The sequence below is a fragment of the Eptesicus fuscus genome, chromosome 9 (assembly GCF_027574615.1).
Source record: "Eptesicus fuscus isolate TK198812 chromosome 9, DD_ASM_mEF_20220401, whole genome shotgun sequence".
Classification (NCBI taxonomy): Eukaryota; Metazoa; Chordata; class Mammalia; order Chiroptera; family Vespertilionidae; genus Eptesicus; species Eptesicus fuscus.
The window spans coordinates 95903691-95927582 of record NC_072481.1 but is presented as its reverse complement, the minus strand read 5'-3'; the positions used below and the strand labels follow the sequence as shown (position 1 = coordinate 95927582).

General features: G+C 41.4%; 1 protein-coding gene and 1 pseudogene across 1 annotated transcript in view; one reads left to right on the top strand and one right to left on the bottom strand.

Annotated features, from left to right (window-relative positions):
• The window catches only part of EXOC2 (exocyst complex component 2), a 262715-nt gene that overhangs the window by 126318 nt on the left and 112505 nt on the right, over window positions 1-23892 (bottom strand). Inside the window, exons 5-6 of the mRNA XM_054721573.1 lie at window positions 14380-14493; window positions 10180-10304 (exon numbers count right to left, since the gene is read on the bottom strand). Of these exons, the coding sequence (XP_054577548.1) occupies window positions 10180-10304; window positions 14380-14493 (239 nt within the window). The remainder of the gene's footprint in view (window positions 1-10179; window positions 10305-14379; window positions 14494-23892) is intronic.
• On the top strand, window positions 15998-16367 carry LOC103304186 (activated RNA polymerase II transcriptional coactivator p15-like; annotated as a pseudogene).

Here is a 23892-nt window from a genome sequence, read left to right as displayed (position 1 = left end):
CTAGGGGAAAAAAGTCTAAGAAAAAAAAAAGTGTATTTCTTTTAAAAACTTTAGGAGATAAAAATTCTACTGCCGCACTTTGTAAAATCTGGGGTATTTAAAAAATTAAATCCCGAGTAGAATAAAAAATCGAGAAAAAAGCAAGCAAGTGCAAAGGGTTAAATACAGATGATAGGCAGATGTAGGAAGCGGTTATAGGGTTAAGCCTTGGACTGACCTGCTGGCAGTCGCAAACAAGTCCCAGCTTGGAGGGCTCAGTCCTCTAAGCATAATTAAGCTTGATCTTGTGACTGCTCCCTAGATCTTTCCTGGGTAGCTAGTGGGCTGTGGGAGGGGCAGCAAGTGCTGCCAAAACAAGTGAAACTTACAACAACATTGTAGATTACCTGTTTGTCCCTGATTATAAATAAAGCACCAGATTTGCAGTCTGGATCTGTTCTGTGGCCTCAGCAAGGCACAGAAAGATCCACCCAGCTCTTAGCTTTATGAATCTATTTCTGCGACTTGTTTTCTTTATTTCTAATATTTCTCAATCCCTGGCTGCCTCCATTTAGAACCGGTTCATTCATCTCTCTTTCCGCGCGGGATGCAAAAAAGGGAGATCCCCGCCATGTCTGTCCCCCTCCCCCGCATTTAGGCCCCCTCATTTGGCGACCAACGTGGGCCATGAAAGAGGCAACAAGAGGTAAGAGTCAAGGGATCGCTCCCAAGAATTGCGTGCGCCACAGATTTAAGAAAGTGTAAGGTACGGGGAGTGTATTGTTGTGAATTGATATGAATTAGCCGGGTGTAAAACGTAGGTAATCCTAAAAAATGCTTTAAACTATGCTCTGTTAAGTGTAGTCAAATTCTTGATTTCTTAAGTTTTGTTGATGAAACCTGGGAAAAGGTTAGAAAGCAGTTGTCTGACCAATAGCAAAAAGTCTAGAGAAAATTCCTATTTTAATTGGTGATGGCCTTGATTCAGCACAGGAGAGTTTAAGAATGTCTAAGTGGGTACAGCCATGGCCTTACAGCCTGCAGTGGAAGGGTGCAAGTCTCTCAGAATACCATCCGCACCTCCTCTGCCTCCATGTGTAAACTACTTGTAACCAAGTAGAAAAGGATTAAAGGAATTTCTCAGCAACTGCCAATAATTCTTTATCTTAAAAAATCTTTTTCTTTCCTTAAAAAATAAAAAATGAAAAAATAAATAAAATAAAAACAGTAGATGCCAGACCATTACTGAATCTTCCCCCTAAGATACAAGGAGGTGGGGGAAGGGAGACATGTGGTGATCCAATATGGACGTCACTCCCCAAGAAAGCCACTTCTTCGCCTCATCTTCAATTTTTTTTCCAGCAGATGACTTAAAGCTTTTACAAATTCATGAATGCATCTAGGATTTCTGTGCACATGTAACGGGAAAAGGCCAGTTTAAAAACGAGTGAGCATAGTTTTGTGCTGGGCTTGACCTTTTACTGTGTACAGAATAAAAACCCAAGACTGTTTTGGCCTTAAAAATGGAGATGAACCGGGGAAAGAAATACAGGCTAGTTTCCCAAGGCATCTAAAGTAGCTCTTTTGAAATTTCCCACCCAGTAACCACCAGGAAGTAGAAAGCAAGTTTACATGTGAATTCCTATGGGTTTGTTTATTGACTTCCCCAGCAGGAAAATTCTTTTAAAAATTTAGCAGCTGTGCCAGGCCTATTGGCTGGAAATTTAAAACTTTTAAGTTCAAATTATTTAGATATATTGAAATTTATAATACTGAAATGTTGATCTAAGTATGCCTAGTATGAAGTCTAGATGATATAAGTTAATCTATTAATTGAATATGCCTTATATTTTATTTGAAATGTATCCTTAAAAATGTAAAAGTATTATTTGAGGAATGCTAAGTATTTAATTTGCTACCTAAGATTTCAAGCTCTGAAAGTTTAAGGTCTCTTTTCTCTCCATTAAAAGGTTTTAAAGCTACACCCCTTTTTAGTTATGGAGGGGTGGACACGCCCTTCCCCTAGCATGCAGGTAGGCTGGTTCCCACCAGCAGCCATCTTAAAAGAATGTTAATTTTCATTTAAATGGCTACACCTTTTACTAACTGACCTTCCCAGAAAAGGTCAAGTGGCTAGGCCAAAAGGATTTTCCTGAAAAGGTGGCTCCTTTAAAATCATCTTTCCACCAGTAGTCATTTTTTAATACCTACATGTTTGCTTCTCAGTTTCCCCGGGCAGAAAAAACATGGTTTAAAGTTAATTATTAGATTTTAAAATTTATTCTTAAGAATATAAAGGTGTTATTAATCTAAGAACTGCTAATATTTGACTTGCAAGCTCTGAAAGTTTAAGGTTCAAATTGAATTGGGAGAAATTAATTAAATATCTAAAGTATAATGTGTTTTTGAGAAAATAAAATGTGTTTTCTCTTAAATAATTTGGAATTCAAAAAATGTTACTTGTTTGGTCTGATTTAAAAGAGAAGATTAATTCTGTGATCCAGATTAAATGTAATTGATATTATTTAAGATAATTTAAATATATAATCTTTAAATCATATATATATATAAATATATAAATGTATATATTTGATCTTTCCAAGTGTATTTCAAGGTTTTGTTAGTAGCTTTTAGACATTTCACGGGCCCCGAAATGTTTCAAAAGTCTGTTTCTCTCTTAAAAGAAATATATTTTTAATTAAATCGATTGGTCCTTGAAATCGCATGGAAAGCTTTATCAAATAAAAATAAATTAATATACTTTACTTATATACATATATATTAAATGCTATGAAGGTTTTCACCTGTAAAAAGGGCAAAAACAATATATTTCTTAAATATAGCCAAAATTTTCAACAGCAGTAGAATTTCAAGAAAGACAAGCCCCAAGCAGCCTCCATTTTGAATGGGGTGGAGGTGGGACACTGTTTATGCTTTTAGATCAGACCAATAAAGTATCAGACCTATAAGTTTTACTGAATAAGTTTCTTTGATTTTTTAATTAAAGATACCTACTTAAGCCGAAACCGGTTTGGCTCAGTGGATAGAGCGTCGGCCTGCGGACTCAAGGGTCCCAGGTTCGATTCTGGTTAAGGGCATGTACCTTGGTTGCGGGCACATCCCCAGTAGGGGGTGTGCAAGAGGCAGCTGATCGATGTTTCTCTCTCATCGATGTTTCTAACTCTCTATCCCTCTCTCTTCCTCTCTGTAAAAAAATCAATAAAATATATATAAAAAAAAGATACCTACTTAAGTCACTTTATAAATTAGATTTTTAAAAATATAATCAAGGTCTCATATAAATTAAGTTACATGAGAAGCCAAATTTTAAATAATTGAATTCAAGTAAAATTTAAGAACAGATTAGAAGCCACCATTTACTGCCTGACATGGTAGCAAGCATTCTTAATTAAGCTAGAGGTGGGGCAACATTTGCAGCTTGTGAGACAGCCGCCATCGTGCCTGCCCTCTGGCCACATGGCTTGCTGCCTGCCATCTTGAAATAACAAAGTCCAACCCCCTTCCCTTAAATAAGCCAATGTCTTTATAAGCAATTTAAATAAGTCTTCTATGAAAATTACTGAAGCCTTCCCATGATCCTTCTGTATATTCAAATAAGCCTAAGAGGATACTTTAAAAATATAATTTTAATAAAAAAGGAGAAATTTTAAAATTTTGAAATCTCTTTCACTGGTATTACAGGATAAACTGAGGTTGTTATTAAAATATTAAATCTAATCCATACTAGTTGTCACCATAACCTTAAGATAAATTGTTTCATGTGGCAAAGATTTTTAAATGAAACTTTCTGTAGCCTGAAAATTATTTTGGAAGGAAATAAAGAGAGGTTTCCTTGTAATATCGTAGGGATTGTAATTGATAACCAATGCATTAGGCCTCCGAAGGTGGAGATAATAAAAGATTGTCTTAAAACTTTAAATGACTTTTAGAAATTATTAGGGGACTTTAACTGGTTAAGACCTTGTCTATGCAAAAAGAAATTGACAGCCAGTTTGAAATTGAATTGGATGGCCTAGAGCCAAGAATATCCTTACATGATATTATTCTACAATTTCATTATAATTTTTGATATTTTACAACAGCATATTGTACATTTATCCCAAACAAACTTACAAACTAATTCTTTGATTATTTGGCAGCAATTTTAAAGGACATGAAAGAATTTAATCCCTTCCACTGTGTGGAAGGCCCCCTGGGAAGGCACTTGAGCATTCTATATTGGCCCTTCTTGCCCTTTTGCTAAGAGGGACCCTCTTCTCACAATCCAACTGCCCACAGCTGTTGCCCGAGTTTTCAGTTCATGCTGAGGTTGAAGCCTCATGGCTGGTACCATGGATCTGTCTCTCGTCCAATGGCATGAGCTGGGCCCTCCCTGGAGAAGAAACCTGGGTTCCCCAAGATATGTGATCAATGCTGGGGCCCCGCCAGCAGGTGAGGGGATCCCAAGGCAGGTGCTGGGCATGGAGGCCATAGGGGCATAGGCTACCAAGGAGACAGAACTGAACCTCACATCACCCTGCTTGGCCCCAGAGGATGGCTGTTTAGCCAGAGATGGGTAAGATTCCTCAGGGAAGGAACAATCTAAGACAGTCACAGTCGCAGAGGGGCCATCAGGAGAGAACTTGGGGGTCAACAGAGGTAGGGCACAGATCCTCACCCCCCCAATATTACAGGGGCTTGAACACTTGCCTCTTCTGAGGGAGGTCTCCTGCCCCATGGCTGCTTCATTGCTTCCCATGCCCAGCTCAGATCGGGACCCAGGCAACATACAGAGACTTGGCCCAGATCAGATCTGGACCCAGATAACAGAAAGAGACTTGGCCCGGCTTGGATTGGGACCCAGGTAACAGAGAGTTGGCCAATGGCAGCTGCCCTATATCTAAATCCAGCCTAACACCAGGAATGCTCAGGGCTTTCTCAAGGATACAAATAATCCTTTCCATTAATATTTATAGGGTAAACTAAGATTGTTGTTAGAGTATTAAATTTGATAGTAAAATAGTCAAGTTTTCAGATTAATTTAAATTGGCTAAAATGAAATAAGTGAATATTCAAGAAAATCTAATTGTACAAAAAGCTGTTCCTAAAGTATTAACCAAAATTTCTATTGGTAGTTTATTTTATGGTAAAATGGCTTACACCCAATGAATCCAAAGCAGTCATATTCTTGTGCAAAAATTAAAAATAAAAGTCATCAAGACTGCATTAAATTTTTTTTTACAAAAGTCACATAATAATTAAATAAAAAAAAGAAGGATAGTAGAATAATATCCTGTAAGTAAATTATATCAAGCCTTAATTGCTTTAAAATTTTACTTTAAAAATTATTTTTCATTTATAATGCTGATAAGGCACCCATGAAAAATCTTATGGTGTCAAAATAAGCAAAAGGAAAATCATTTGGACAAAAATCAAAAGGATCCCAAATCTAATTTATAGAAAAGAGTTTTTTATTAGCCTTTGGTCGAGAATATGTTTATATTTCCAGAAAACTCCAAAACCCATGTGGATTCCTGCAACAATGGATCCCAGGGAGGACCTGATAGAACTGTTCCAGCCACAGAATAAGTAGTGGCCCACAAGAACAGAGGAGAAATAGTCCAGAAATAAAAATAGTGAAGATGCCTTGCTATGCTAGCAGTCAGCACCTGTGCACTGCTGCAGGATGACCAAGACCAAGGGCAAGGAAGGTCGGTGTGCACGCTTACAGACCATGTGTGCACAACCTTCTGCATAGAAGTCAAAATGTTTGATGTTTTGTGTTTTTACCAGGACCCTGACTTGGGGTCTTGCCTTATTTCTAACTCAGGGAATGGTATTAACTGCCACATTGAAAGAAATATTATACCTCAGGCATTAACCATTTTTACAGATAGATCCAGTTCTGGAAAGGCTAGATCTACTGCAGCAGGGGAGCAAAGATCCTTCAAACTTTTTATATTTCAGTAGAAATACAAGCTCTTATTTATGCCTTAACAGATTTTGCTACAGAGCCCATCAACCAATAGTAATAGTGCTTATGTGATAAGTATGGCAAAAATTATTAAAACAGCTACTATAGGGCACACTAATTCAGAGGAAACTTTTCATTTAATTTTCAGCCTTTAAAATGTTATTAGAGAAGGACAATGTCCATGTTTTATTGGAAGCAATGTCCTCAGTGTGTTATCCACCTCTCTGTGCCAACTTTAGGGGGTAAATCCCCGAGGACTTAAACATAATCAAATTGACAAAATAGATGTTACTCAATTGTAGAAAGAGCCAATCGTACTCTTAAAATCATTTATTAAAACAAAAAGGGGGAGACAGATGTTATGTGTCACCTCAAGAGAGGCTCAGTCATGCTTTTTATACTTTAAATTTTTTTTTTGAATTGTGATATAGAGGCTGTACAGCAGTCGAAAGGCATCAGGCCTCCTGTACAATAGCCTCCACCGAGTCAGCTACATGGAAGGAAGCACAAACCAGACAAGAGTTTTATCAGATTCAGTAATAATGTGGGGAAGAGGTTGTGTTTTATATCTTTCTAGAAGGAGCAATGCAGCCAATTCGGGTGCGAGAGCATTATGTCCGCCACCACAATGGACTTAGAAAAGCTCCTGTGTCCCTTCACTCAAAAGGACTGAGAGCTGCCCTGATGACAGCAAAGAGGTAGAAGAAGAAGAAAACTGAAAGCTACGCAAGGGACAGAGGTGCCAACATGGGGTCAGCTGAAGAAGTTAACAACTAAGCCCCAGCAGATGGCAGAAAAGCAGGAAGTGGAAGCAACTGCCTCAATCATGCTAGCATTGGTTAGCTGCCAGTCTTCTGCAAACTCTTGCACAGCCAAGTCTGAGGACTCTTGAGGAAATCAGCAAAATAAACTTTCATTTTGTAGGAAAATGTTACTGTAGTTTGATTTCTTTATTGTTGTGTTGCATTGGCATTATTGTTGTGTTGCATTGGCATTGTTTTATAGCCATGACTGGGTTTTTCATTTGCAGATTACCTTGTTTGTCCCTGATTATAAATAAAGCACCAGATTTGCAGTCTGGATCTGTTCTGTGGCCTCAGCAAGGCACAGAAAGATCCACCCAGCTCCCAGCTTTATGAATCTATTTCTGCGTCTTGTTTTCTTTATTTCTAATATTTCTCAATCCCTGGCTGCCTCCATTTAGAACCGGTTCATTCATCTCTCTTTCCGCGTGGGACGTGTAAAAGGGAGATCCCCGCCATGTCTGGCCCCCGCCGCATTCAGGCCCCCGCAGGTAGATGGGGATGACTACCTTCTCCACGTTAAGCATGTTTGAAATCTTACCTTATAATAGACAAATATGCAAATTGACCACACCTTCGCTACGCCAAAGCCACGCCCACCAACCAAGCCACGCTCACCAACCACGCCCACCAGGAAACCGTTGCAGGGACGTTGGGGTGTGGCGGAGCCCAAGGCTGGGAAAGCCGCCCGAGGCTTTCCCGGCCTTGGGCACCAGCGGGGAGCCTGCACCGATCGCAGGAAACCACTGGGGGTCGGCTCCTGCGATCGGTGGCAGGGACGCTGGGTGCTGCCGAGCCCAAGGCCACCGCCCGGGGCCAAGCCCCAATCCTGAAAGAAGGCAGAAGGCGGTGGCCACAGCCAAGGCCTGGGTCCCCGGTGCAGGCAGAAAACTGGTGCAGGCAGCCAGGTGAATGAAGGTCTATTGCACGAATCTTCGTGCAAATGGGCTACTAGTTTATCATAATAAAAAGTAAAATAAATTACCCGAGCAATTTATTAGCTCTTTCAATGTATTAGCTCTTTCAAATTTCCAACACATAATTCTTAATCTATATAACACATTTCAAAGTATATACGTGTACACATAGATTCATATGATTCTGTATAAAAATAAAACCAAAGCCTGCCAATAATTAGCATTTTTTAAATATTATAGATCAATTCCACCTAAGACAATAGTTAAAAATTTTTCTAATGAGTTATTAATAAATCAAATGTTATAGTACATTAAAATATCCAGAGAACCAACCTAAAGAATAAAGATTTCTAACATATACAACTTTATATATATTTCTAATTTTGTAATATGTACTCATCTAAGCTAAGGGGAAAAAAACCCAAAAGGAAATACATCAACATATTAGCATGATTATCTCTACAATGGAATTACAATAGTTCTTGCTTATTATTTACTGTTTTTTATAATATGCATTTCATTTACATCACAGAAATATAAAAGCTAGATATATGTGTTTAAAATTTTCAAATTTACTATTAAAATCATTTTCTATATGGAATAGTCAGTTGCTTATTAGTAGTTGGTCACCATTATCTTTGTTAAACTTTTTTTTTGCTTTTTAATTCTCACCGGAGTATATGTCTTTAAGGATTTTTAGAGATAGAAAAGAAGAGAGTGAGGAGGGAAGAGAGAGAAAAACATTGACGTGGGAAAGAAAATTCAGTAAGTCGCCTCCTGTATGCGTCCCAAATGAGGATTTAACCCGCAACTTGGACATGTGACATGACCAGGAATCGAAACTGCACCTTTTGGTGCATAGGACAATGCTCCAACCAAGTGAGCAACCAGGCCATGGCTCTTTATTAAACTTTGAAGTTACCAATATACTTCTAGGGCAAATGTCTAATAAATGAGACTACATAAATTTAATGCACAAAATAAAACTTCTTGAAATCTGCCAAGATTGAGGCCATTTATAGAAGTAAAACCATAAACAAAGACATACAAGTATATATGTATATACAAATATGTATTTTTTTAAAACGAGTAGACAGAAAAGTCAAACATACTTTTGCTAAGTGAAATAATTATAATATAATAATCTATGAGAATGGCTAATCATATATGGCATATTATCATTTGTATAGATACTAATAACTTAATTCTACTTGATAACACTAAACTGTTCATATATGCTCATGTTTCTATTGTGGACATAACATTGACAACTTAGAATATCAATAAGCACAAAGAAAGAAAAACACACTTATCAAAAACTAAGGGGCACAACCCAGCTGGTGTGGCTCAGTGGTTGAGCATAGACCTATGAACCAGGAGCTCAAAGTTGGATTCCAATCAGGGCTCATGCTTGGGTTGTGGGCTCGGTCCCCAATAGAAGGCATGCAGGAGGCAGCCGATCAATGATTCTTTCTCATCATTAATGTTTCTATATCTCTCCCTCTCCATTCCTCTGTGATTTCATAAAAATATATTTTAAAAAATAGGGGGCACAGAATATTTATTAAAGAAGCCTACCTAACTTCTCTGTTCCATCCTAGGCATTTGCATTTTATCCCATCAAAAACCTCACTTAGACCTACAAGGAAAGATCTATACCAGATGCACATTTCACTTGTCAGAAGTCAACTATGCATGTTTGGCCCAGGAAGAAGGGGCTTTAAAAATAATAAAAGGATGTCTGTACTTTAAGAATACAAATTAATTTTAAAATTTAGTCTTTCTGAATGGAAGAAGGTGTGGCCTCCTTCTCAAGTCAGTACTTAGCTATATGTAGATATCAGGTTATAGGGGTCTTTGTTTTTTAAAAGAACTGGGCTAACTTTTATTAATATATTTTACTTTTCACTAGATAAACAATAAGTTGATTTCTATTAAAGAGAGCTTCAGGGGAGAAAACCTACCCAATATCTTTCCCTGAAATGTCTAAAACTATGTTATTTCTATTTAATACAGTTTCCCTTACATATACAGATGAGGACATGCATGGTGAACAGTTAAATATTGTGTATGGAACTGGTGAGGTGATGGCTAAAAAGGATTACGTTACTATCAGTCTTTTCGAAACCAAACACACAGTGAGTCACATTTACAGAATTAGTCACATATGTAAGATATTGATGGCTAGGGATTTTTAAAATTCTAGAATTTAACCCACTGGGATTTAATTTCTTATCGACCCTGGAGACTGGGCATTGTGGAGAGGCAAAGTGGTCTCCTATTTCACATATGTACCATGGGTCTACAAAAGCCTCAGAAACAAATATTTAAAGTATCAAGCCTTCAAAGAGATTCCAGACTAGTCTGCAACAAATATTTATGGCACATTTTATATCTCTACTTTTATAAACACAGACCGAATGTCACACCCTGTAAACACTCTGCAAACACAGTGTCAGGTTTCTGCTGTGGAAGCCACAGCAGATGGCTCTCAGGGTCACCTTACCTGCAAGAGCATCCTGGGCTTCAAAGAAAGTACTAAGACCCCCTTTCACACAGGCCAGGCTGCCCTCACTCTTCTTGTTAGCCTGCCTCTTCAGGTTGGAAACTGCCATTTTGAGCTGCTCAAAACTGAAATGAAATAAAAGAAACCGAAAGTTTGATACTCCTAACAAACAAAAAGAAATAAGATAATCCATCCTATATAATAAAGAGGCATCCTATAAAATAAAGAGGCAATATGCAAATTGATCATCACACCCTCACACAAGATGGCCGCCCCATGTGGTCACAAGATGGCTGCCCCCATGTGGTCACATGATGGCCGCTCCCATGAGGTCACAAGATGGCCACTCCCATGTGGTCACAAGATGGCTGTGCCCATGTCATCACAAGATGGCTGCCACAAGATGGCCAGCAGGGGAGGGCAGGTGGGGGTGAACAGACCAGAAAGGGAGGGCAGTTGGGGGAGAACAGACCAGCAGGGGAGGGCAATTGGGGGCGATTGGGATGGCAGGGGAGGGCAGTTGGGGGCAACCGGGCCTGCAGGGGAGGGGAGTTGGGGGGAACCGAGCCTGCAGGGGAGGACAGTTGGGGGGCACCGGGCCTGCAGGGGAGGGCAGTGAGGGGTGACCAGGCTGGAAGGGCAGGGCAGTTAGGGGTGACCGGGCCTGCAGGGGAGGGGAGTTGGGGGGGACCAGGCTGGAAGGGGAGGGCAGTTTGGGAAACAAGGACAGCAGGGGAGAGCAGTTGGGGGTGATTGGGCCAGCAGGAGAGAGCAGTTGGGGGCAATCGGGACAGCAGGGGAGGGCAGTTGGGGGCGATCAGGCTGGCAGGGGAGTGGTTAGGGGGTGATCAGGCTGGCAGGCAGAAGCAGTTAGGGGAAATCAGGCAGGCAGGCGGGTGAGTGAGTGGTTGGGAGCCAGCAGGCCCGGATTGTGAGAGGGATGTCCGACTGCCTGTTTAGGCCCGATCTCATTGGAGAGGGTGCAGGCTAGGCTGAGGGACACCCCTCACTTCCAGTGCATGAATTTCATGCACCGGACCTCTAGTTAAGTATAAAATACTAAAGCCTACATTAAGATACAGACTGTTATGTTACCAGATGAAAACAAAGGCTTTCAAATTCTTACCTAGAGCTAAAATTTTTAATGTGTATGCCAAAATTACAGCAGTTAGAAAATAGATTAGTAACCCTCAAATGGTCATTCCAAATATATAAGATCCTCATGATGGAAATATACATGTAGGTATTTTTATGACCAATATATATCATATGTCATATATCATATATACATAAGCCAGGTAAGGAGTTCTGAATATCATTTCCCTGATTTTAAAGCCTAGATTATGCAGTGGTTGGAAGCCCTCTAAAGCAGGATCTTCTCGGTACGTTCACTTCTTTTATTGATTTTTTCTCTCTTTTTTTAGAGAGAGAGAGGAAGTAGATGGATAAAGAGATAGAAACATCGATGAGAAAGATACTAGTACAGCATCCATCGGCTGCCTCCTGCATGACCTCTGAATCCCTCTTACTGGGGATCGAGCCCACAAACTGGGCACATGCCCTGACCGAGAATTGAACTGGTGACCTCTTGGATCATGGGTCAACATTCAACCACTGAACCATACAAGCCAGGTTGTATATTTATTTCTGTATTCCGGACACAAACTGAGCATACTGTTCTCCTTACCAACAACAGCCAATCCTGTCATTAGCAGTGCAATTACAGAAAAAACTGGGGAAGGTTTTCAATTCACAATCTAAATAATGAAAAAGACCACAATATTTTATCTCTACATCTCAAGCAGAGAAAAACATAGGTAGTCCTCAGTATTCAGAAGTTTTATTTCTATCTGGGCTAAGAAATTTGGCTATAAAACTTTGAATATATTGAGTGCCATGATAGCTCTACACAGAAAAGAGATCCATTCTGACTTATCCTACCTAATAAAAGAGTAACATGCAAATTGACAGTACCTTCGCTATACCCACAAGCCACGCCCACCAGGAAAGCATCTGCCGGAGGCTTTTTTGGCCTTGGGCACCAGCGGGGAGCCTGCGATGGATCACAGAGAACTGGGGGTCCGCTCCTGCGATCCATCTCAGGGAGCCTGGGGTCCGGCCAAGCCCAAGGCTGGGAAAGCCTCCGCCAGAGGCTTTTCCAGCCTTGGGCACCAGCAGGGAGCCTGAGATGGATCACAGGGAACTGGGGGTCCGCTCCTGCGAGGGGTTCTGCTCCTGTGGTGGATTGCAGGGAGCTGGGGTCCCCTGCCCAATGGGTGGTGTCTGCGATCACAGGGAGCTGGAGGTCCCCTGCCCAGGCATAAAGCTTTGGCCAGAGGCTTTAGGCCTGGGCAGGGCACAGCCCATGATTGGTGTGAACTATAGAGGAAACACCTTTCTGACTGCACATTGGCTAAGCTTCCTGTATGCCACTGGTAATATTCTTAGTAACTTGGGTAATAAGAATCCAAAAAGGTGATTGATGGTTTTTCCACCACACTTCTGGAGAAAATGAAGGTCTGCTGCTGGAGGGCTAAAAAATGTCATATCCTGCCCTAGCCGGTTTGACTCAGTGGATAGAGCCTCGGCCTGCCGACAGCAGGATCTGGGTTGATTCTGATCAAGGGCAGGTACCTAGGTTGCAGGCTCCTCCCTGGCCGGAGCCCAGATCAGGGCTCATGCAGGAGGCAACCAATCAAAGTGTTCCTCTCACTTTGATGTTTCTCTCTGTCTTTCCCTTTCTCTTCCACATTCTCTAAAAGTCAATGGAAACATATCCTTAGGCGAGGATAAAAAAAAAAAAGAAAGAAAGAAATGCATATCCTATGAAAGACACATCTTGAAAATGCCTAAAGAAAGTTGTTATTTTTTCTTGGTGAAGGGACTGGAGTCCGTGTTGATGAAAACACCTTGGTGGCTGTGGTGGCTGTGGTGACTGGCAGTGGCTGTAGCAGTGGGGTGATGGGGCTGGTGCCTTCCCCTGATCAGCCCGGTTGCCTCCCACAAAGGGAGGCCAGACTGCGGCTTAGGCCCACTACCCGTGGGGATCGGGCCTAAGCCATCAGTAGGACATCCCCTGAGGGCTCCCAGTATGTGAGAGGGGGGCAGGTTGGGCTGAGGGACCCCCCACCCCCCAGTGCACGAATTTCATGCACCGGGCCCCTAGTAGTAATATAAAAAGCACATCCATAATGTAAAATCAGAACCATCTCCTACAATAAAGGATTTCAGACATTTGCTTTAAAAATTTATCAGGCCAAATTTATTGTATGTATATACCAACTTTTCCTCATGTTTTCTACTAATGGTTTTCTTCCTAATAAGAGAATAATTTCTCCTAAGTTATATTTTAACAAGTTGAATTTTCAAGAATATAGATTTTAAGCAATAAAACATTCACTAACCCTTTGCACTCACTTGCTTTTTTCTCGATTCCTTTATTCTACTCGGGATTTAATTTTTTAAATACCCCATATTTTACAAAGCGCGGCAGTAGAATAAAAAACTGGAATTTCTTTTCATACAAACTTATTTATTTGGATTTTTTTATATTTCAAATTATTGATACATTCAAAGAGTATAAAAAGAGCTGCTACCGATGCTAACCATGTCGAGTCACACTCAACATCCGAGTGCAAAAGGTTAAAGCATTTTTACTAAATATAATTGTTTTAAAAGTCTTGCAAAAAAAAGTTAAAAACCTGATCTTAAAAAGAAAGTGGGTAAAATGTAATTAGCAGAAAAAAAGGAGCACCTAATTTAGACATATGACCTTGTCTATTTTTTTGCCTAATTTTACACCAAGTCTTTGCAAAATGATAAACTAAGTCATCTTCCTTTGCTCATCTGGGAAGGAGGTGTGTTTCCTACTTTACACCAGGACTTGAAATTTTTGTTATTTGAGTTGGGACAAGTCACATTCAGACACATCAGTTTCATTATATAGCTGAGACTCCACAAAGTTTTCATGGGTTGCACAAATAATGAAACTGATGGAAACAACATGATAGTAAGAAATAAGGACCCTCTAATTAATAACCACATTTTATAAATAAGGAAATAGGCACCCTGAGAGGTCCACAAGCTCACCCAAAGTTAAAGGGCACTGAGAGAACTAGACCTAAAAACCCACATCAATGAATAATCCTCTTCACTGCATCTGAGTGAACAACTCACAATCAACAGTTCCACATCACTAACCTGGTGGTTGAGTGGTTCTCTATCAGATACCAGGCAGCTGAAAAATTCTCACTTGTAAAATCAGCACTCATTCCAGGAAACAGCATTTCCAGTTCCTTCTGGGGAAATTTACTTCTGTGGGAGAAAAAAAAAGTTTACAATATAGTTCAAGTTCTATGACTTACAAAGATGTAACAGATGTCCAGGAGTACCTAGTATAACAAACATGAATACAAACCATTAAAATAATGCATCTACATAATGAAGCCTATGTTTTTATGTGTATACAAATAAATTTCCTACACCTCAGCTGATTTCTTATATATCAACTAGAGGCCCGGTGCATGAAATTCGTGCACGGGTGCAGTCCCAGGGCCTGGACAGTGATCGAAGCACGAGCATCTGGCGTGAAAGGGCAGGTCCCAGCTGACCTTTGGGCCCTGAGCAACACCTGGGCGCCCAGGCCCCCACCTGCCCCACTCCACTTAAGTCACAGTGCCTGAGACCCCACATGGAGATGCAGTGAGCGCAGCCAGACACTGTGGCCCTGGGTGCAGCATGGGCCTCTGGGCCACCCAGTGGCACTGCACAGAAGCTGGGCAGACAGTCCACTCTCTCCCAGCTGGCCTCACAGACCAGCTCCTGCACGAATCCACAGAGAGCCCAACTGGCCCATGTGGTCCTGGCAGCTGGACCCAGCTCACACAGAAGAGGCCGGGCCAATGCGGAGCAGGCTCCTCGTGGCACCCGGCACCTGAGCACGGGGGCTTCCTTGGCATGTGAGCCCTGGTGTCTCAAGGGAGGGTATCGGGGGAGTGAGAGCGAGCTCAGTGGACACCCCACATTCTCACTGCACCTCCGTCCCCATCACCCCTGCCCCCAGGTAGCTGGCGAGAGGTTGCAGTCCCCCACCCGAGTGCCACAGGAGGTTGGTCACTGCCACCCACCCCCAGTTCCCCATCCCAGCCCAGGGCCTGGACCCAATTGGGCAAACAGAGCCTGCTGGCCACTGGTCGCTGTGTGCGGGGCTATCGGTTGGGGCCGGGCCACCCAACCAGCTCCCTTAGCACCTGGGAGCCGGGCGGCAGCCCTGCCCCCCCTGCTGCAGCCACTGGTCGCTATCAGCAGGGCAATCGATGGTGACCAAGCCCACTGCCTGGCTCCCTCAGCGCCTGGGAGCGAGGCAGCGGCCCCACCCCCCACTGCTGGTTGCCATCTGTAGGGCAATCGGGTCCCCGCTCGCACCCATCTTGGCCTGGTGCCGCCCTCTCACCTGCTCCACCATCCCGCCGCAGTCCTGCTCTGATCGGGGCCCATTGGGGCCAGCAGTGCCTCCACTGCCGCCTGCTACCAGCACTGCGTCACTGAAGCCTGCCATGTTCTGAGCCACCCCTGGTGGTCAGCACATGTCACAGCGAGCGGTCAAACTCCAGGTTAAGCAGACAATTTGCATATTAGGCTTTTATTATATAGGATTTTGAATATATTTAATAGGAAATTAATTAAAATATAGGAAAATCCAGTAGCACTAGAATATAAGATTAAATGTAAGATAACATAAGAACTAAGTTAATACTTTATAAAATCTATTCAGAGCCAGTGAGCGAGCATAGGCCTGTTTGGTAGCAGTAGGGGAGCCATGCCTAAATCAAAGGAACTTGTCTCTTCAGACTCTTCTGGCAGTGATTCTGAGAGTGAAGTTAACAAAAAGTGAAAGAGGAAAGAGCAAGTTACTTCAGAGAAACCTGTAAAGAAGCAAAAGATTGGTGAAACTTCAAGAGTCCTGCCATCTTCCAAGCAGAGCAGCAGCAGCAGAGATAACATGTTTCAGATTGGGAAGATGAGGTACCTCAGCATTCAGGACTTTAAAGGAAAAGTCCTAACTGATACCAGAGAATATTGGATGGATTCAGAGGTGAAATGAAATCAGGAAGAAAAGGTGTTTATTTAAATCCTGCCAGCTGAAGGAACAGATTTCTGACATTGATGATGCAATAAGAATACTGTGAAATCAGAGCCATATAAAACCTGTACTGTTCCAGTTATTTTAATCTGTCATTTTACATAGGCTTTTTGTTTTTTAAACGTTTCCCCAGCTACTGTATATTGGAATTGCAGAACAACTGATAAGAATACTTTTTTTAATGTGCATTATTTAAAATGTTCTCAGTGAAGCTAATTGTCAACTTTATTTAGGGGGATTGCTTTGGGCCCAGCACCTAGTGCAAAATAAAATCAAGTAATACAATCTTTATTGTTGTGGCCTTCTTTGATCCAAAGAATTGGAGCTATTTAAGGCCAAAAGTTAACAGTTTATAGACATTTTAATTTAAACTTGGCTTTTACATTCAAAAGGATTTATACTGCATTGTATTTATAAACTTACCTGTGAAATCCAAAGTTGATCTGTTTTCTTCTAAACAAATGTCTAGGCTTTGATTTCTACCTCAGTAATACTTCAACTTTCTCCTTTTTAACTTTACTTCATTTTCCCTTAATAAATTGTCATGTTCTGTTTCATTTTACTTTTTGCTCTTTTTCTTAAATATATTATGCTAATCTGAAAAATCAGTGGATCTGTCGAAATGTTAATTATCTTAATAAGGAACTTGTAACTAAAATATTATATGAGAACTACAATCACTAATTCAACTGTATTAAATATTAGGAGATATAGTTTGATAGACAACATGGCTTGTATGAAAATTCTGAGCAAGTAAGTGTATGTCATGACCTGTAGTGTTCAGTGTAGTACTAGGTGTACCAGTTAATAATGCAGATTTTTTTCAAAAGATGGAGTTACACATATGTTGATAAATATGTGATTTGATATGTATGTTGTTGTGTTGACAAGCTTCAAAACTTCTTATGTCATATTTTCTGAAGGTGTTAACATCATAGATATTTTTACACATAAAAATGTCGAATTTCGTGCCCCAAAAAAGAGCATTTGTGGGAAGTTTTAATTCATTACTTTATTTTGAAGAAAAGTGCTACTGAATATTTCAATAAGCTTATGGTGAACATACTCCATCTCAAGATACTTGTGAACGCTGGTTTAAATGCTTTAAAAGTGATGATTTCGATGTGAAAGACAAAGACGTCCAGGTCAATGGAAAAGTTAAAGAAGATGAAGAATTGATGAAGACCAACAATTACAAGCATTATTGGATGAAGATGCGTGTCAAACTCAAAAACAACTTGCAGAAAGATTATACGTTGCTCAGCAAATAATTTCCAATCATTTACAAGCAATGGGAAAGATTTCAAAGGAAGGAAAGTGGGTGCCACATCAACTGAGCGAAAGACAAATGGAAAACCGAAAAGTCATCAGTAAAATGTTGCTTCAATGGCACGAAAGAACGTCTTTTTTGCATCAAATTGTGACTGGTGATGTAAAGTGGATTTATTTTGAGAATCCCAAATGCACAAATCATGGGTTGATCCAGGTCAACCATCAAGATCGACTGCAAGGCCAAATCGCTTCGGAAAGAAGACAATGATCTGCGTTTGGTGGGATCAGGAAGGTGTGGTGTATTATGAGCTTCTAAAACCAGGTGAAACCGTTAATACTGATCACTACTGACAACACATTATCAATTTGAACCATGCTTTGATCGTGAAACCACCAGAATGTGCCAGAAGACACGGTAAAATAATTTTTGCTTCATGATGACACACCATCATACACTTCAAAACCAGTTAAAGACACATTAAAAGATCTTGCCTGGGAAGTATTAACCCACCCGCTGTATTCACTAGACCTTGCTCCTTCACATTATCACTTCTTCCAATTGATGGCACACGTACTTTCTGAGCAGCACTTCAAAACATGAAGAAGTGGAAAATTGGGTCTCTGAATGGTTTGCCTCAAAACAAGAAAAGTTCTATTGGGACTGTATCCACAAATTACCTGAAAGATGGAGAAATGTGTAGCTATCGATGGACATTACTTTGAATAAAGCACTTTTGATTATTTCAACTTTTTAATTTCAAGTTTCTCTTGAAATTATAGTGTTTTCTTTGATTACAAAATCCACTATTATTAATGGGTACACGTAGTAGTTATCTTATTGCTTTGTCTGCAGAAAATAATGACTTAGATGTCTGATTTGCTTTCATTTATTTAAACATGTTCACCACAGGATGATATCTATAAAATCAGATATTGTTAAGTTAGATTAGGATTTAACAAAAATTGTGAAAGTTTAAAACAAACAAATAAAAACAAAAAAAATCTACCCAAATATGAAATCAGTTCTTAATCAATGGGTAAAAATAAAAATCTGGACACAAGGACACAATGAAATTTAATAACATTAAATCAGTTTGTTAAAAATTTCTTAAAGACATATATAAAAGCTGTTTTAAGGCATACCAGGTCCACATCTGAAAAGCTTATGATAATGCAGCTCACTTTCCTCCCTACATTTTTTTTTAATCCTCACCTGAGGGACTTTTTTATTGATTCTAGAGAGGAAGCGAGGGGAGAGAAAAACACAATGTGAGAGAAACATCAATCCATTGCCTCCCTATGCACCTGAACCAGGGATGGGACCCACAACCTAAGTATGTGCCCTGACCAGGAATTGAACCTGCCACCTTTTGATGTATGGAAAGACGCTTCAACCAACTGAGCAACACTGGCCAGGGCTCTTCCCTATAATTTTTATGTCAACTTCCATATCAATTCATGTATTTATTAGTTCAAATACTAATTAAATATCACTATAAGTCAGACTCCATGTTAAAGGTCAGATAGTTGTGTCTGAGAGCAACAGTAACATGGGTAGACCTTGCCCAATGAGGGCTTATTAGCTAGCAGTCCTAACTATATCCCTATCCCTTCATCTGTGCAGGATAAAGTCCAAGTTCTGTAGTAAAGTCTCTCCATGATCCAAACCTGCTTATCTCTCAGGACTCATATCTGCCACTCTCATCCTCAAACCTGAAGTTTGAGCAACTTCAAAGGCATTATATTTTCCTGCACATACCATGTTTGTTGGTACTTTATTATTTGAATTGAAATGTGTTCCTCACCCCCATACCCTGAGGAAGCCAATTCACAGAGTATGAACAGGACACATTATTTTATAGCCCAGTGTCTCCTTGTTGGTTTGTTGTTGTTTGGGGGGAGGGGGTTATTTATTTATTTGTTTTCAAAGTATCCATTGGAATGAATGTAGGATCGGGCCTAAACAGGCAGTCGGACATCCCTCTCACAATCCAGGACTGCTGGCTCCCAACTGCTTGCCTGCCTGCCTTCCTGATTGCCCCTAACTGCTTCTGCCTGCCAGCCTGATCACCCCATAACCACTCCCCTGACAGCCTGATTGATGCCTAACTGCTCCCCTGCCAGCTTGTTTGCCCCTAACTGCCCTCCCCTGCAGGCCTGGGTCCCCCCAACTGCTCTCCCCTGCAGGCCTGGGTCCCCTCCCCAACTGCCCTCCCCTGCTGGCCTGATCACCCAAGACTGCCCTCCATTGCAGGCCTGGTCCCTCCCAACTGCCCTCTTCTGCTGGCCATCTTGTGGTGGCCATCTTGTGTCCACATGGGGGCAGCCATCTTGTGAATTGGAGTGATGGTCAATTTGCATATTACTCTTTTATTAGATAGGATGAATGGGTTACCAAAAAGATCAAGAAAGAAATAAAAAAGTTCCTGGAAACAAATGAAAATGAATACACAGCCACCCCAAATCTCTGGGACACAGCAAAAGCAGTCCTCAGAGGTAAGTTCATAGCACTACAGGCATCATATTTCACAAAACAGGAAAAATCAGTAATAAACTATTTAACTCTACAACTTAAAGAACTAGAAAGAAAAAAACAAGGAAAGCCCAAAGTAACCAGAAGGAAGAAAATAATAAAGATTACAACAGAAATAAATAACATAGAGACTATAAAAATGTCCCAAGTATATCCTGGGAAAGGATCTGGGGTGTTTATCTAAGGTGTCCCTTGAGATAAACTTAAATCGTGCAGGTGTGGGACATTCAAGTAGTTGCTAGTGAAGAGGCTACTCTATACAAGTAGGACCAAGGGGCAGGCTTAGGACCAGAAGGACCAGAAGCTTTAATTTAAATTGTAAGCGTACGCAAAATAAATTAACTAACTGCTGGAGGAATTACACCACATGAAACATATGCAATTGCAAATCACACAGCGCTCTATTACTCACACAAGTCCTGGTGCTGCGGGTACAGGCTTATTGGGGATTCCCGGTGGTGCTGTTCTCTGGGGTCCGGCAGCTGGACTAATCCGGTCCAGATGCAGGAGGCCGGTATTCCTTACCCAAGAGCTCGGTCACGTCTCAATAGGGAGTTGCTAGCCATTCTTCTGTTGTCTGGCAGGAAGAGGAGCGTGGAGCGGCGTTGCTAACTAGACTGGCAAAAGGACGTGCCTTTGTGGCTGTCTTGACAGGCAACCACGTTGGCTGGTCTGGACCCCATTTTAAAGCCTGAACCCCATTTTCAGCAGTCCAGGTGGCTATCAATGAATTATGTCAATGCACACATGTTTATCTCAAACAGGGAGAGGGGCTACATGTGGTAATCTAGAGAGAGTACATCACTCACTCAAGTGGTTATCTTGACAAGTCACTCTGAGTTGTTTACTGAAGTTCAAATCCTTATCTATGAGGTACACATGCTTCAGGGCAGTGGGGAATCACATTATAAGTTTCAAGGAAAGTTAATTTAAACATTTTAAAACCTTCTTATACATATATAAGTATATATAAATAAATATATATATATGGGCATTTTTAAACATCGATCTAATAATAGAGTAACATGTAAATTACCATCACTCCGCTACGCCCACGATTGGGCGGCGGGACACGGGGTGGCCTATCTGGCCATTGAGAGGCACGGATCCGCTGCCACTGAGGGGGGCTACCCTGCTGTTGAGAGGCGCAGGGGGTGGGACTCCTGCCCCCTGTGCCTCTCAACAGCCAGATCTGCGGCCTCTGAGGGGGCCTGCCGTGGACACCCAGCTGCGCCTCTCAATGGCAGGGTAGCCCGGTGTCCGCGGCAGCCCCCCTCAGGGGCCGTTGAGAGGTGCAGGGGGCGGGAGTCCTGCCCCCTGCACCTCTCAACAGCAGGGTAGCCCCCCTCAGCGGCCGCGGACCATCAAAAGTTGGGGAGCTAGGTGCCTGTCTGCTCTGGCACCAGGCCTTTCAGAAGCCTCCGGCTCAGCAGGGTGCACCAGCAGACAGGCACCCAGCTCCACCGCGAAAAGCGTAAGTGTGTAGGGGACCCTACACGTGCATGATTCAATCATGCACTGGGCCTCTAGTTTCTATATATTACTATGACAAAAAACAATACAAAAAAAAAATCAATGAAACTAAGAGCTGGTTCTTTTAAAGGATAAACAAGATTGATGAACCATTAGCCAGACTTATCAAGAAACAAAGAGAGGACTAAAATAAATACAATCTGAAATGAAAGTGAAGTAACCACTGACACCACAGAAATACAAAGGATTGTAAGGAAATATATGAACAACTATATGCCAACAAGCTGAACAATGTGAATGAAATAGACAAATTCCAAGAGAAATATAATGTCCCAAAACTAAATCAGGAAGAACAAAAAAGACCTGAATAGACCAATAACAACTGATGAAATAGAAGCTGTAATAAAAAAAAAAACTCGCACCAAACAAAAGCCCAGATCCAGAGGGCTTCACAGGGGAGTTTTAACAAACATTCAAAGAGGAACTAACTCCTCAAACTATTTCAGAAAATCCAAGAGGAACACTTCTAAACACTTTTTATGAGGTCAGCATTATCCTAATTCCAAAACCAGAAAAAGACACTACAGAAGAGAATATCCAGGCTAATATCCCCAGCAGCAATCCTGAGGAGAAAAAAAACAAAGTTGGAGGGATCATAATACCAAATATCAAGCTATACTACAAAGCCACTGTTCTCAAAATTGCCTGGTACTGGAACAAGAACAAACATATAGACCAATGCAACAGAACAGAAAACTCAGAAATCGACCAAAGCAATGATGCTCAATTAATATTTGACAAAGGAGGCAAGAGCATACAATAGAGTCAAGACAGTCTCTTCAATAAATGATGTTGGGAAAACTGGACAGAAACATGCAAAAAAATGAAACTCGACCACCAACTTACACCATAAACAAAAAATAAACTCAAAATGGACAAAGGACTTAAACATAAGATGGGAAACCATAATCTTAGAAGAATCCATAGGCAGTAAAATATCAGACATATGTCCTAGCAATATCTTTACCAATACAGCTCCTAGGACAATGGAAAGTAAGGAGAAAATAAACAAATGGGACAAAATTAAAATAAAAAGCTTCTGCACAGAAAAAGAAACTATCAAGAAAACAACAAAAAGCCCACTGCATGGGAGAACATATTTGCCAATGTTATCTCAGATAAGGGATTAATCTCCAAAATATACATACAAAATCTCATACAATTAACAAAAGGAAGATAACAATCCAATCAAAAAATAGGCAAAGGACCTAAATAAGCACTTTTCAAAAGTGGACATACAGCCCAGATGACATGGCACAGTGGTACAGCATCAACCTATGAACCAGGAGTTCATGGTTCAGGGCACATGCCTGGACTGCAGACCCTATCCCCAGTGTGAGACATGCAGGAGGCAGCCAATCAATGATTCTCTCTCATCGTTGATATTTCTCTCTCTCTCACCCTCTCTCTTACTCTCTGAAATCAATAAAAATATCTATATATATAAAAGCCTAATATGCAAATTGTTCCCACAGGAGTTCAACTGGGAGACCGATCACTCGCTATGATGTACACTGACCACCATGGGGCAGCGCAGAATGAAGGATGGAACGAGGCTGCAGCCGGGGAAGGGAGGCCCCGGCCGGCAGCTGGAAGGAAGACCCCGGCCAGCAGCCAGAAGGCCCTGATCGGCCCCAACTGCCAGCCAGGCCTAAGGACCCTACCCATGCATGAAATTCGTTCACCGGGCCTCTAGTATCCTATATAATAAAAGGTTAATATGCAAATCGACAGAACAGTGGAATGACTGGTCGCTATGACGCACACTGACCACCAGGGGGCAGACACTCAATGCTGGAGCAGCCCTCTGGTTGTCAGTGCGCTCCCATAAGGAGAGCCAGAAGCAGTGATGGCGAGAGCATCTCCCTCCTCTGCGCAGCACTAAGGGGAGCGGGCTTTGGCCGGCATTCGGACATCCCCTGAGGGCTCCTGAAATGCGAGAGGGCACAGGCCTGGTTGAGGAACCCCAGGAGTGCATGAATTTCATGCGCCAGGTCTCTGGTATATACATAAAAAATAAAGTAGAAATACAGAAGGCCAAGAGACATATGAAAACAGGCTCAAAGTCACTAATCATCTGAGAAATACAAATCAAAACAACAATGAGGTACCATCTCACACCTGTCAGAATGGCTATCATCAACAAATCAACAAACGACAAGTGCTGGTGAGGATGTGGAGAAAAAGGAACCCTTATGCACTGCTTAAGACTTGTGCAACCACTGTGGAAAAC